Source organism: Malaya genurostris, chromosome 2 (assembly GCF_030247185.1).
Source record: "Malaya genurostris strain Urasoe2022 chromosome 2, Malgen_1.1, whole genome shotgun sequence".
Lineage (NCBI taxonomy): Eukaryota > Metazoa > Arthropoda > Insecta > Diptera > Culicidae > Malaya > Malaya genurostris.
The window spans coordinates 313,943,008-313,958,361 of NC_080571.1; the positions used below are offsets into that span (position 1 = coordinate 313,943,008).

General features: G+C 39.4%; 2 protein-coding genes across 4 annotated transcripts in view; one reads left to right on the forward strand and one right to left on the reverse strand.

The window, feature by feature from the left end:
• Positions 1–4,101: 4,101 nt before the first annotated feature.
• LOC131431156 (suppressor of hairless protein) overlaps positions 4,102–15,354 on the reverse strand; it is a 37,313-nt gene continuing 26,060 nt past the window's right edge. For all 3 annotated transcript variants that reach the window (XM_058596702.1, XM_058596704.1, XM_058596703.1), the window contains exons 4-6: positions 7,938–8,486; positions 6,968–7,510; positions 4,102–4,894 (exon numbers count right to left, since the gene is read on the reverse strand). In XM_058596702.1, coding sequence (XP_058452685.1) covers positions 4,613–4,894; positions 6,968–7,510; positions 7,938–8,486 — 1,374 coding nt within the window. In that variant the 3' untranslated portion in view covers positions 4,102–4,612. The remainder of the gene's footprint in view (positions 4,895–6,967; positions 7,511–7,937; positions 8,487–15,354) is intronic.
• On the forward strand, positions 5,499–6,958 carry LOC131431157 (uncharacterized). The gene is made up of 2 exons (XM_058596705.1): positions 5,499–6,071; positions 6,317–6,958. The coding sequence occupies exons 1-2, from the start codon at positions 5,701–5,703 to the stop codon at positions 6,783–6,785; spliced, it is 840 nt and encodes a 279-aa protein (XP_058452688.1). The 5' UTR covers positions 5,499–5,700; the 3' UTR covers positions 6,786–6,958.

The window sequence follows — 15,354 nt, forward strand, 5'->3', positions numbered from 1 at the left end:
ATTAATAAGAATTTTTCTTTAGTTTGCATCGTCGCACTAAATGATTAAACACACTTTTCCCTACAGTTCTGGAACCAGAAGTCGGACCCGGATGGAAATAAATAGCATCATATGAAACTATAGGAACTTTTATTTGAGCCTGTTTATGGAAAACGATCAAATCATCTTTGAGAAAATTGAGTGAGTCTCGTTTTAAACTTTTTGACCACTATTTCCGGTGCTTCTGGAACCGGGAACTTAGAACCAGTATAGCCGAAGTCTCACACACATACACGCACAGACACATACATTTCTCAGCTCGATGAACTGTGTCGAATGATATAGAACATTTACCCCTGTGGGCCAATTTTCACTAGTCATTTTTTCAAGTGATTGCATAAACATTACATTGCATTTCAAGTGATTGCATAAACTATATGAGAAAGGCAATAAGTGTACTTTCATAGAAAAGCATCGTTATCATGATCTTGTAATAACACTAACAAGTAGGTACAAATTGAATAAAAGATTCACAAAATTCACGTACGTACCGACGCGTATCAGTTTTGCATCCTCATTTTGAATGGCGATTCGAATGTTTTGGTACTCATCGCCCTATAATTTCGGAAGTCGGATCTGGATGAAATTGCACAGTATATTTATAGGCAATGAAAGTTTCAATTTGAATCATGATTCGTGAAAATCGTCTTAACCGTTGCTGAGAAATCGAAGTGAGTTCCGTTTTTGGAACTTTTCTTCATGAATTTAGCAGTAAGTTTTATAAAAATGTGCACCTCGACCAACTTTTCGGGGACTTTTTAAAGAATTTTAAGACATTTTATTTGCTTCTTAGTTTGTGAAAATCGGTTGAGAAATTTCCGAGAAAATTGAATGCGCATTTTTTAATAAATTTGCACTTATTTCCTTGTACTTCCGAAACCGATAGTCGGATCCAAATGAAATTCAAGAAAATTGTATGAGGTCATAAGACCTTTCAGTTGAATCTAAATTTGTTAAAATCGGTTCAGTCATTTCTGAGAAACGTGTGTGACCATTTTTTTCCTTTATTTGGTGCTAATCACCCCATAATTCCGGAACCGGAAGTCGGATCCAAATGACTCAGGAACTTTGTATGGGACCATTAGACCTTTAATTTGAATCTAAGTTTGTGAAAATCGGTTCAGTCATCTCTGAGAAATATGAGTGACATTATTTGTCCCTTACACAGTCAAGTCGAATGGTATATGACACTCGGCCCTTCGGTTGTAAAGTCGGTTTTTACAGCGATTGCATAGCCTTTATATACGAGAAAGGCAAAAAGGCTAATGAAAGGAATAACAGGCATTAAATTTTGCGAAAAAAATCATTTCGAAACGAGACTAGAAAGTTCCACTTCAATATGGTAGAGATGGGCAAACAGTTCATTTCAAAGAACCGTTCAGTGATGCAGAGTTCTATTAAAAGAACTAGTTTTCGAGAGTCGTTGGTTCGTTCTTTTCATTTGCCTGTTGAATCACTAACCGAGATCTCAATTTCGTAGATTCAAAAAGGATTGCGCGAGCAAAAAAAAGGTCCACGACTTTGAACTGAAGATCTACCGTTCTCAAAAAAAGAACTATTGATCATTCATTCTTTCAAAAGAACTAGTTCTTTTGAACCGTTTGCGAACGAATTGCCCATCTCTACAATATGAGGAAGTTGTTTTACCAATTGAACTGCTCTGCAAATAATGAAACACAACTCAAACAGTATCCCGTGTAGAACTCTTTACATGTTTAGAGTTTGCGCGGTCGGTGAATGGTACAATTTCCAGTTTTGCCCCTATGGCATCATTCCACAAGAGAAGGCATTACTTCTAATTCAGTGGCTTGTTCATGAAAATCATTCGCTGATTCCCAAAACGTACTTCATAGACCCTCTAGCGGTCGGCGGTCTACTGATTGGGTAGAGCTGATCTAATTTACTAAATTCTAATAATCAATAGCCAAGAAAATCGGTAGAACTGTACTACTGTTTTACGCATAACTGTCCCATGGGACAATGATGTTTAAAATGGCAGTGTACCACGCGGGATTTACTGCCACCTGTGCCACTCTGAATCACATATCTATGATTGAAGGTCGCTTCAGAAGTGTCATGAATGCACCGTACCTTCAAATCTTCCATTCATAAACTATTATTAATACTGTAATAACCATGTCGAGCAAGGTACACGATCTCACGAAATTGACCATCTACCATACGCTTATTAGACCGGTTGTTCACTATGTTGACTTTTTGATCAACGGCGCTGTTATTGGAATATAATGAACCTTCAATGATGTTTTCTGCGGGCGATATCCACATTCCAAGGATGGCCTTTATCGTATCAAAGAACGCTCACTGGCAACTCTTCTCACGATTGAATCAGTGCCATCAAAGCGAGACGGATATCATCGCAACAACAAAAAGCCGACATGGCTCATTTAACATAGAATCGACACCAGTGCGAGAGCGCTGCTGTGGGGATCATCTCTGAAGCAACAAACGGTCGCTTATTCTCGTTTCGCGATCCGATTCTATACAGGCAGTTGATAATTGCGATAGAATCATTTTACTATTGCCACTTATTCTAACTATGTGCATATAACCTTTGTATAAGTTGTGTCTATGAAAATGTCTGTGAATGCTCCACACAAGGGTTTTGAAATATTACAACCTAGTATGAGAATCATCAAGTTGAATCATCGATTCGATTTTCTGCGATAATTGTCAACTTGCGATTCTCTCTTGGGAAATTCCACACAGCAACTATCATAATCAGACTGTAATTTTTTTAAGGGCGTGAAATACTCAGAGTATGAAGTGGAGCGATGAAATGTAGCAAAATTCTCTCAAGGTTCATGCATTGAGAGACTCGAGTTCTTGTAGCATCTTCTACCGGATTGAAAATGTTGTATACAATATAGATAGCAATATAGCAGCTTCTGTCAAATTTTTGGCAATCACCAACACTGCCACATTCTACGTATTGATTATTAATACATCAGAAATAAGTAGATATAGGGAATAACTTCACCTGACTGATAGGTAAGGTAAGTAAGAATGAGAACGAAAAATACAGTTCTCTGAATACAACCGAGTATCATAGGCCGAAGGCAGTTTTTTTTATCAATTCTGTAACGTGTGATCAAGCATTGTTGTGATGAAAAACGACGGACGTGTGCCCCGCTTCAGAATTTTATTCATACTAAAAAATTGAAGCAGCACTTCTCGCAAATGACGCTCAACTGTCCTAGAGCGTTCCGTGAGATAAACTGGAACAATTACGCGACACCGAGAGAAATGCGCAAAAATAATGATTAAATGTTGTTTACAACTTTACTAATAAAAACATATTACCAACATCACTTTCAAGAATCACAGACCATTTGACCCGAAAAGAACACATATTTAGCAATTTGACGGCAGCAGATTAAAGATAGAGTAGTATACCATTGATAACTTGACTATTGTCACACACAATAACACAACCATTACTAGTTACTTAATGTCGTTTTCGCTTGATTTCAAATCTAACCCAGTTTCCACCCTAACTGCTGTCAAACCGTTTGTTTGAAATCAGTTTCGAACCTAGAACGGAAATTGGTGTCAGCTTCGAACATGATTCATATATCGGATAAGGCCGAACTCACTACAGTTTAGTGTTTGTTTGATGAAACTACTCTGGGTCAGTTTTAGTTTCCTCAAGCGAAAACGACATACGTTGCATTCAAATGGAATCATCTATCAGCTATTATTTTCTTGTTCATGTTACTATCAGACATTAGAGCTTATTCCTAGGAATAGGTGAATAGCACGAATCAATAGGTATCACTGTTAAAACAAGGAAGCTCAGCAACCTATCAAAGGGTACAGTCACGGAACAAATTCTTTCGATTCATAACATAATGTTTTTTTTTCGCTACTTCTTTGGCAATTTTATTCCCATTTGAAACTGCTCAGATTTTGCAGATTTTTTTCCGTTTGAAGACAGTTTTCTGAACAGTAAAAGATGTCTTTCTTAGTATAGCTGCTATTTCTATAGAAAAAAGGTTTCGTTGTTAGATTTTACCGCACAAAAAATAGTCACTTTGTTTTCACTTTTACGTTAAATACTTTGTTTTTATTCTTTAAAACCTGCATATATCACTTTTTTCAATGTCTGTCTGTGATTAATCACGTAATCTCTCATCTTAAAAATAGTAATTCTCTTACAAAAAAATCTGTCAAAATACGACTTTCCTTAAAATAGAGTAGGAAATGATAGTCTACATTCTTCTCTACGAAACGAGAGAAGATCTTAGGAAAAGTATGTAGAACGTGTTTGTTGTGACTTCCTGCACACATTTATGCATATATAGCAATTTGTTCATTGGCCTAAGTCTGTGTTGTTCTTGTTGTTTTTTTTGTAGTAGGAATAAAAGTTGAGATTACACACTGCTGTCTCACATTCGGGATTCTCGTTTCGACTCGTTAAAAATACTGTGTATAAATTAGCAAATATGTATAAGGTAGGTAATTCTCATACGAATCGATTCGACCAAAACATAATAAATATATACTTTTAACCCTCCGAAAAAAAAACATTATGCATTAATAAAAAGCGATTATCTTACGGTATTCCTCCACCATGTGAGCTCCAGGCCACGTCTGAGATTGGTGGCAACGAGCCGCCGGAGCCGATTCCACCGCCCGCAGATGTTGCACTGTTTCCGCTGCTGTTGTTATTGTTGCTATTGTTGTTTGCACTTGCGGCCCGCCGCAGAACGTCTTCCGCCGCGGAACACGGTTGCCGAGGTCCCGGTTCTGGGGTGTACGTGAAGGTTAGTCCCGTGGCGTAGATGATACCGTCGTTGCGTACCAGCGAGATAGGCACTTGCGTGGGTTGCCGAACCTGGGTTGGGAAACAGGACAGAAACGCATGAATATTCAAGCTATGTCGAAAGTCTATTAACTAAAGGAGACTGTTCCGTGTCAGTAATCGAAGTTCCGAAATAGTTACTAGCTCTGTGTTTAAATCAGTTAACTTTTGAATAATAACATTGGAGAGATTCCAGAGTAATTCAGTTGAATTAGTTCGAAAATATCACTGCATATTTTACGCTGATCAGAACATCAACAGGTTTTTACCCAGTAATTGGACCTCTGAAGAGTTTAATGAACAACGTCATGGGAAAATTTTCAGAGATAGTGTTATGACGCGGAAACCCGGCTCGGTGAGTAACCAGCCAGTCTCTGCAGCGATATTAATAAGCCCATTTTGATACCTCCACACTGCGGCGCACTCTCTCTCTCTCTCCCTCCCTCTCTCGTGCTATAGCAACAAGTTTTCCCATTATTAAATCGATAATATCGAAACATGCGACCGAGTTGGTAGTGGCTCTTGGTGCACCAACAATACACAATAGCACAAGCTACTAATGAGAGAGTACTTCCTCAAAGAAAAGACGCAGTATCAAGTGCCAGTTTTGCGGTGAACTAAATACAGAGCAGTTGCAAGATTTAGACTCTTATGAATATTTAATCCCATTGTTTTCCTTCATTTTCTTTTACAACGGTAAATACGGTGAGAAAAATCTTCCGTTCATCCGTTAATCGCAGCTGGTCTCATCATTTGAAATCCAGAACAACCGAGTTAGAATTGTGTTTTCGGTTTCCCACAGCAGTAATTAACCATCGTGAAGCGGTACTATCAGTGAGATGGATGATCTTTTCGGTAAGAAGAAAGAGGTGGTTCCCATACTTGACCTCTCCCGGTCGACAGCAATGTCACGAGAGGAGTTCAAAAAAATGTACGAAAAAGTTCCGGATTACAAAATGCGCCCGATCAAGGTGCGACCAGAGGAAATCCGATTCAAGGAAAAGGATGTTAGCTATAAAATGCCCAAGAAGGAGATGAGAATGCTGATTAAAAACGGCGGGGAGAGGGACAAGCTCTATTCGTACATGGATCCGATTCCGGTTGAGATGAGAAATCTGGTAATCATGGAGCTGTGCAGTGTATCGATTGATTGGAAGATGCTAACACCTCTGAGACCTAAAACTAAAACTGAAGAAGATTATTTTAGCAAGTGAGTAGTACCCAATCGTAGTTGGAATGCATAATATTGAAACAGAATTGGCCGATAATCCAGTTTTTGTGTTCTATTTTCATACTCATCGAGTTCAATGAACCAAACACATATTAGCAGCTATGCAACAGCACGTCCCATTTAGTATCTGCATTTCACAAATAGCATGCCACTATTCCGAAACCACAAATACTTAAAAATCTCAAGTTTCATTTCACATTTATTTTGTTTCTCACGGACACCAGACTTGTAGAACTGGGCAAGCTACAAATCAAAACCGAGCAACGGGATAAACGTGAGAATCAGCTATCGTCGTCGGTACGCAAAGTGAAAAACAGATCTGGCATTATCGAGTCACGCGTTTTCACTTGTCACGAGTGCCTGGAGGAGTTTTGCAATGGGAAAGTATGTCTGGACTTCAACTACGACCTGTACACGCGAGTGGTACCGAAAATGCCAATACAAAAAACAAACTCGCAACAGCAACTCACGAACTCCAAAGTGTTGGCCGAGCTTAACCAGAAAAGTATCGACAGCGGTAGCGGTGGCAGCACAAAGAAAGGACGCCGTCTAATCCGTCGAAAGTCAAAAGCAAAATCAAAATCTACCGAAGAAGACGATGGCAATCAAAGTGCTGGTGGGGGAGGAGGCGCTACTTCTGCCGGGAAGAAAAAAAGCAAAAAATCACCCCGGAGCAAAAGTCCCGCGAAATAAGTAGAGTAATACTGTATGCGAAAAATCTGCACACTGTAGTCATATTCTTGAACCTCATTAGTATAATTGTGAACGTATCAGTAATCTTCATAATGTTACCTCCTGTAGTAAGTCTGTTAATAGATATTAAAATCGAAGAGTAGTGATTGATATCGTTTTCCTATGACATGAAAGAAACTTACCCATGACCACTCGCCGCGGAACTGTGAGATATCCGGCACAACACAGAGCAACGATTCCGCACACCGGTACATGGTTTCTGCTTCCACATCGCCGAACCACGCCTGCAGTGACGGAGTGAAATTATCGCCCGTGATTTCCAGCATCGCCACGTCAGCACCGCCATTCAGGTGTAACGAATTGACTATTGGCACTGGGGTAACCGGCGTTCGGACGGGACCCATTCCTTCGTAGAATTGATATTCAGCCTTGTCGGTGGAAATGATGGTCCAACAGGCACCGTCGTTGATCATTTCCTTGTTCGGTTCCTTCGGGCAGGGCGTCGCCTGGAACTGAATGATTTTCTCCTGTGATAAACACAAGTACATCCGCTCGGTGTCTTTCATATGGAATGCACATTTATGCAGCTGTGACACTGGATCGTCCGCTTCGAGCAGTGCCATCTGTTTGTCTACTTTGCGTATTACTAATCGGGGCAAGGCCATCCCCGTCACGGAACAGACCAACTTGACTGTGGCCCCGTAGTGCACATACCCGTCGCGAACCTGAAAAGCGAAAACAATACTGAACGTTAGAATCTCGCCTGTTTTAATGATTATTTGAGAATTTTATTGCTCATAAAACTCGTTATAGGGCAAATGCTAGCAAAACTAATGCTCAATACAGGATTTTATGGCTGGAAACCACCTCTCACTATATTTTATCAAATAGAATAGATTTTGATTCCGAAGAATTAAATGCACATTGCTTCCATTACTATTTCAGAGAGCTTTATAATTCATTTATACATTTTACATGCCGCTTGCGTCCCTGATGAAAACCAACAGCGACGTTTGTTAAGAAAAAGTCACTAGAAATGCGTGACTGGTTTTTATTTGAAATCGGAGGACGTTTTCTACATGTTTTGACACGGAGCCGTACAATTTTGGTTGGAGTCTTTCAAACTCCGCATGCATTATCGCTCACACTCACCTGAAACTCCTCCGACTCGCTTTCGTTATCATCCAATAGATGAATCGTGAACGCACCCCACTGCGTCGAACTGGCGTGAAAGTGTCCATCCTCCACGTGCAAGTACCTCGTCGAGACGGTTTGTGACCGTAACCGGTTGAACAGTGCCACCTTCGTGCCGCTTGCTATGCACAGGTCGGCATTTTTCAACGACTGCTTCTTCTTCGACGGTTTGGATATCACCTTGATCCGCTTGGACTGAAACACACCGATGTCGTGGCCCATGCTGTAGAACATTTTCACTGACAGCATGAAGTGTTTCCGCTTGTCCGAGTCGGAAATGAACAGCGTCTTGGCGGCGCAGTACTGCTTCGAGTTGTTCAGATCGAGCGGCTGCAGTTCCTGGTCGGAACTGCCGATACCGATGAAGGCACATAGTTGGGTGGACTGTTCGCTTTCGCCGCGGCGCAACATTTGCTCTTTGCGCAACCGCCAGCCTTCGCCGAATAGGTAGATGCAGGGAGGTGGACAGAAGAAACGTTTCTCGTTGCCGTAGGACTTTTGGGCTACCTGAAAAAAGATGAGAAGGGTTTAGAGTTTTATTAGTGTATCAAATCGAATGAACAATGAACATTGAAGATCAGTCAAAGTCAATAAAGAATCTGGAAAAAAAAATTCACGCCGATAGGCTCTACACTCGTTGAACGCGAAGGAAGGCGACCGACCATCAAGTGACAAAAAATCTACAATTCGGTGGCTAATTTTTGACTTCGAAAAGTAAGCAGCAAATCAATAGTTGACTAGTATATTAGTTCAATATTGGTTTCACTAAAAAAATGAGCAATTTCCTATAAAGTCCTAAACTGAACAATCCGGGTTGCATACTTTCTAATCATATGAACTAGACTACATTATTCACTTGAACACTAATAACGCAGAACCAAGGCGTAACATTTGTTCAAGCCGTGTGGTATCCGGCGGTATTGTTTCAACCAAGAATTAATCCACTGGTTTTTCTGTTCCATTTCGTAAAAGGCCACTAAAACGGGAGCTTGCAAGTCAAGGCGTATTTCCTTGTCGATGGCTGCAGGAGCCTAAAAAGCTTTGCCCTTGCGAATCTCGAAACTCCGTGTTACAGTTAGACTGACTAATTGAAGGCATAGACAGAAAATATGTCTATTTTTCGGAATAACCGGTCTTCGAGCGATGTCTTCATATTCTTCATATTATATGAATTCCAGTGAAGCTAAAGCCATCAATAGTAAATTCATTTCTATATATTTGTTTTCATACAATACTTAGTTGTTTGTAGTGTTAGTTCATCCCACTGCCAAGCAAAGTGTGATATCCTACATAATCTCTATTATCTCTCATGAACACTGACTGTTATGTTTGTTGGTTCTGCAAAGTAAAAAGCTTCTGGTAAGGCTTGTTGAGATGGCTACGTAATTCACTCAATTATCTGAGTTTCAAATGCGGGATGATGTAACTATTGCATCTTCATCCTACGAGACAGGCCGTCATAAGATGGATGATGCAGTTGCGATTTCACCCGCACTTATCCATCACAGGGTTACTACTCAGCGTCCTGACTATTATTTCTGTGATTTGTGTAAGCTCGATTGAGTACTTCATAGCATATGATATGTAACAGTTCCACATTAACGCAACTACGTATCCGAGTTTTTGGTTCTCCATACAAGGTTGAATCTGTGTATGGTGAGCTAAAACTGAAGGATATTCTATTGTTTCTGACCCAATATGGTAAGGAGCAATAGTCAGAGGAGTTCATTGTTCTTCCTGCAGTGAATAAAATTTCCTTTCTTTTTCTACCCTAGAAAGTTTAAGCCGATTGTTTGGCATCCCTTATGTGGTGCCGAATTTACTTCTGTTCATACATACATGAGAGCGTGGTCACGATTACTCGCGATCGGTAAAGTGGAATGGTGTGATAATTTTTTTTAAACACAGAGGGCAGTAGTGTTCTTGATGCAATGCGAGAATAAATCAGCTGACTATTGTTTATAATTCGATTTCAGCATTTTTCCAAAATGAATACCGCGTACACTACGCGCTTCGAAGCTGTTTTTTTTGTGCGCGCACCCGAAAGGTCCCAAAATGACCCACGCTGCCACGACGAAACACATGAACATGAACAGTTTGTGAGTAAGTGGATGAATGGTTTTTAAGAGATGAAAAATGTCGACGACTTTCAAAATCGCGGCTCTGTCGGTGTATTGTCGAAAAAAGACGAAAAAGTGATTTGTGACCTGTTTTTGAAGAATCCGACATTAACTTTGCGCGGAGGTGCTTCAAAATTGACCAAAAAAGGTTCGCAGACATTTGATCACAAATTTCGAAGTACTTTGAAATTTCGAAGTACTTTGCATAAACCGTTGTTGAGTGAAAAAACATGTGCAAGAATGTCTTGAATGGGCCAGAGATAATTTGGATCGTGATTGGGGCAATGTTATCTTCACGGATGAGTCTTCTTTTTGGGCCTTTCCTATCATCAGGTATGCCTAGACCACACCCACTAACAAATTACTCCAAAGGACCGTAAATCATGCTGTGAAGGTCCACGTTTGGGGATGTTTCTCAGAAAGAGGGTTTGGGAAGTTGCACGTATTCACGGACAACTTAAACTCTGTGAAAATGAACCTTATTTACAAGAAAGCATTGATGTCGAGTGCTAAACAGTTGTACAAGAAGAAAATTGACAATTCTCCAGGAGGACAACGATCCGAAACATCGAAGCAAGGCCTGTCACTTGTGGAAGGAGCGAAATGGTGTCGTGACCTTGGATTGACCTGCTCAGTCGCCCGATACCTATTCAATTGAGAGCGTTTAAGCTGAAATGAAGATGAAGCTTGAGAAAAACCGACCACACAATTTGACTCAGCTTGTTCGCCGAATTCACAAATTTGGAGGTCGTTTTCAGAAGAATACGCACAAAATCTCGCGCAAAGTATGCCTCAAAAAGGTCAAGCCATTATTGGCTGAAGCGGATTGGACTTGCTATTAATTTATTTGCATGCAAGTTTTTAATCTAATAAAACAATATCGAAAAGTATTTTCATTTTGAGTCTTTTCATTTTCTCGCAACAGTGACGACGCTTTTATGTAACAGACTATATTATTGTTTGGCACCTGCAGATCGTTCTACATCCTTTCGTGGAAGCAGAACGATTTATTTCTTATTGTTTTATGCTGCTTTCCCACCTCACCCTCTTCACATTTTCCTGTCATGTTCCTTTTATCCTTCCCTTCCCACCAGGAAAATGATGAAAAGCCACGGCAAGGCACACATCTCCAAACAACGTACCGCTTGAGCCAATTATTTCTGATTCCTGATTCCAATTGAACACTAGTAATGCAGGCCTAGCATTTGATAGTTCACAAATGGTATTTTTATTCCAGAAAACATTTGAATTTGAATTATTTCTGAAAAAGACTTCTTGGTTTGAAATATTTGGAAAGCTTATAATGAAAGAAAACTGAAAATTAATGAATCCTCCGCTTTCAAAAGGGTTCTATTCTCTCGAGGCCACAAATTGAGTGCATTTATGGGAAATATTAGAAGAATTTTGAACCATGGGGAATTTCAAACCATTAGTCCTATCTGTCAGCTTCACCTTATTTTCTCATTAGCAATTGAACTAAATTGATCAAATGCCCAATAGTAGCTTTCAAACAAGCCTAAGTTTGTTAAAATCGATTCAGCCATCTCTGAGAATCTTGCGCGGTAAAAAAAAACAACGCCGTTTGTCGGTTACGTCACTTATATCATCATATCTCCGGAACCAAAAGTCACAGCCATTTGATTTTCGAACTTGATCAATGGCCTAGCAATAGCTTTCAAATGGATCTAGGTTTGTTAAAATCGGTTCAGCCATCTCCGAGAAACTTCCGCGGTAGAAAAACAACGGTTGCGTCACTTATACCATCATATCTCCGGAACCAGAAGTCATAGCCACTTAATCTTCGAACTCGATCATTGGCCCAATACTAGCTTTCATACGAGCCTAAGCTTGTTGGAATCGGTTAAGCCATCTCTGAGGAAATTGCGCGTTAAAAAAAATCGTTGAAAGGTGCACATACGCACACAGCCATACATACACACGCACAGACATTTTCCGATCTCGTCGAGCTGAGTCGATTGGTATATGACACTATGGGTCGTTCGATAGTCGGTTTTTCCAGCAATTCTAATACCTTTCCATAGAGAAAGGCAAAAAAATTTCGATGACGCAAGTACTGATGATCACACGATAATTTACAACGTTTCGTCGATCGTCATCCTTGAATATGAAACAAATTTACATCAAGTCTCCTGATCAATTTGATACATTATTTGGATAAATCAGAGTTCAACTTCGGTAGACATCGTGTAGATGGTAGTCAACTTTTTTTAAAACCAGTCTCGAGAGATGCCCGATATGTTCGTCATTTTAAATTGCTTTGATAAATATCTAATCCTCAAACGTACTCCTACAGTACTTTTCCTTTAAAAGTTTCGGTTTTTGCATAGTAAACTAATGAACCATGTTTTCTACCACAGGCCCTTAAAAGTATGATAAGCATAATCAGATCAATAAAAGTTACAAACACAGAAAGCATTAAGGCGGCGAAGCAATTTGCAAATTTTGCATCATATTGCGTTTAATAGAACAAACCAAATTGTTACGGCTAGTAACAGATTTCATAACGCGTTCGCCTCTAGTAACCTAGTAAACCTAATTAATGTTAAAAGCCTAATTATCATGTATTTTAATTATTAGTAATGGCACTCAATTCGTAAAAATTGTGCTTCATTTATATGCCAAAAAGTTAATAAAAATTTCGTCCATAAATCGAATTTAAGTAGTTTATTGCTCTATTGATGAGGACGGGAAAGTCGCGCTCCGAACGGACCAGCCAGCATGTCTATCGGAAGAAGAGGAAAGACGTATGCGGTGGCAACAAAAGCGCGACAAACATATCACCAGCAGCAACAACAACAGCACTGTAAACCCCATCAAATAGCCCAGTAGAGAGCATCAATCCCCAGAAGAAGTACCGTGAGAAAATTCCTCTGAACTAATCAAGAGCGAAAGAGATGGATGGTAGAAATAAGACTCGAGAGATGTGGTTCAGTCGGTTGGATGGATGGGAACCAATCTTTGGTGGCCGATGTGTATTGTGCATGGTGTAGTGTGTGTATGCAGCGGGTATGATTAAACCAAATTCAATCATTTTCTTCGCATACAGCATCAAACACTCATCTCGACCCTTTCCGTGATGGGTCTGGTGGCAGTGGTATCTGGTGTATCGCATCGTATGACGGTAGTTGAAACGATGTGCGAGTGCGATGTAATTTTTAGGGTGTTTAAATTTGTTCCCATGCTGTGTTGCCTAGCCAGCACTACCAGCATCGTTAATTTGGAGAAATTTGCAGAGTTCGTATGACAATGACAATGCTTCAGCAGTCTCAGAATAAACTCATGCGTACGTCTCGAAAAAATTAGTAATTGTTTTTTAGTCTAAAACTAAGTCACATGTTATAGGAAATTTTTCGTTCCGTTTCTAAAAATGTTTTTGTTTTTGATACTCAAAATGAATACGAGCTAAGAATATATAAATTGAAAAAAACATATTTTTCTAACATAAAAGAAATGGTTATCCCGATCAGATGGTATTAGCAGAATTATAACAACTGGAGTAATTTATTTCAGATATATTTTGTAGCAAATTTTGAAATGTTTTTGGCTGGTAAGCTGTTAAAATAACAAAAATTTATAACAATAGTTGAAGTAAATTAGATAGAAAAATTAGCACAGAAAAACTATATCACAGCCAACTGTTAGCATCGTTTCAATCCAAAATTGTTGAATGATTTCTTTTATTAAATGAATAATTCATTTATTGATCTGTTTTTTTTTCTTTTAGTTCTTTGAAATCCTGATCATTATATTTCAATATGAAGCAACGGAAGAACTTTTTTTCAGAATCTGTCAATTTTTATGGCTGCGTCATGTTGTTTACACTCTTCTCTAACCACTTGTGCAGTTGTTTATTCGTTTTCATTAGTTTGTTTCGAAATGCGTGGACTTTCAGCAGAACAACGTCGAAAAATTGTGTACAAATGGTGCACAGAATGCGTACTGTCACTGAGAAAGATAGCAAAAATGGAAGGAGTAAGTGAAAAAGCCGTGCGAAATGCAATCAGGAAGTTCGGTGAGGATAACACCTTTGAGGATAAACCGAAAACGGGTCGAAAAAAAGGTCCTGCTAACTCTCAGTTGGATAAACGTATACTGAAGGCGTTCGAGCAAAAGAGGAAGATTTCAGTTCGGGATGTGGCCAAAAAAGTGGGCATTTCGAAGTCAAATGTTCTTCGTGCTAAAGAACGCTTGAATCTTCGAACCTAAAAGAAGCAGAAACAACAAAAACGTAGTCCGAAACAAGAAGCATCGATCAGGCCGATGGTTCGATTCTTGCTGGAAATTTGAACTGCATAATCATGGACGACGAAACCTACGTGAAACTCGATTACAAATCCTTGCCGGAACCACAATATTATACGGTGCGAGAAGGGCAAGTGTTTAACCAGTCCGAAACATCGATTGAAGTCGAAAAATTTGGCAAGAAAGCTATGGTCTGGCAAGCAATTTGTAGCTGCGGTAAGATTTCGAAACCCTTCATCACCACTGGTTCAATGAACAGCGAAATATACATCAAGGAATGTTTATAAAAACGACTTCTACCCATGATTCGAAGCCACAAGGATCCTGTTGTCTTCTGGCCAGTTCTTGCTTCTTGCCACTACTCGAAATCAACGGTAGAATGGTATACTAGCAAAAATGTCACTGTCGTCCTAAAAGACATGAATCCACCAAATTGCCCACAACTTCGACCAATTGAGGAATTTTGGGTATTAACGAAGGCACATCTTAGGAAACATGTCTCGGCAGCCGAAACCATTCAACAGTTCGAAAAAGATTGGAAAAAGTGTCAAAACTTGTTGCCAAAAAGTCTGTACGGAATTTAATGAGGAATGTTCGCAAGAAGGTGCACCAGCTAGTCTACAATGGCTAAGTAGCAAATGTTGAGAATTATATTCTGTTGTTGTAGTCTAATATTATCAGTATATCGAATAAAATTTGAATATCTAACACTTTCAATATCTGAGACAGTGTTTAGTTATCATAAGTTTTAACTTTCAACTGTTTTCATTTGTTAAATATCTCAAAATAACACAAATTGTTATACATATCAACTGTTGATATACTTGTGTTATGATTTTGTTATGTGCATCTGATCGGGTACTGATGTGACAAAACCATAGAAAGATCAATTTTTGATTGCTTGTTGGAGTAGGTTTTCAATGAAAACCATTTTCAAGTTCCTCTTACGAATTGATTAGCAAAATCGGTATATTATATGTCATACCGTCTTG

What these genes read in the sequence shown, in the direction of transcription:
- LOC131431157 (XM_058596705.1), top strand. Translation starts at nt 5,701, where the DNA reads ATGGATGATCTTTTCGGTAAGAAGAAAGAGGTGGTTCCCATACTTGAC. An exon ending in GAAGAAGATTATTTTAGCAA is followed by an intron (nt 6,072 to 6,316) that starts GTGAGTAGTACC and finishes CACGGACACCAG; the next exon opens with ACTTGTAGAACTGGGCAAGC.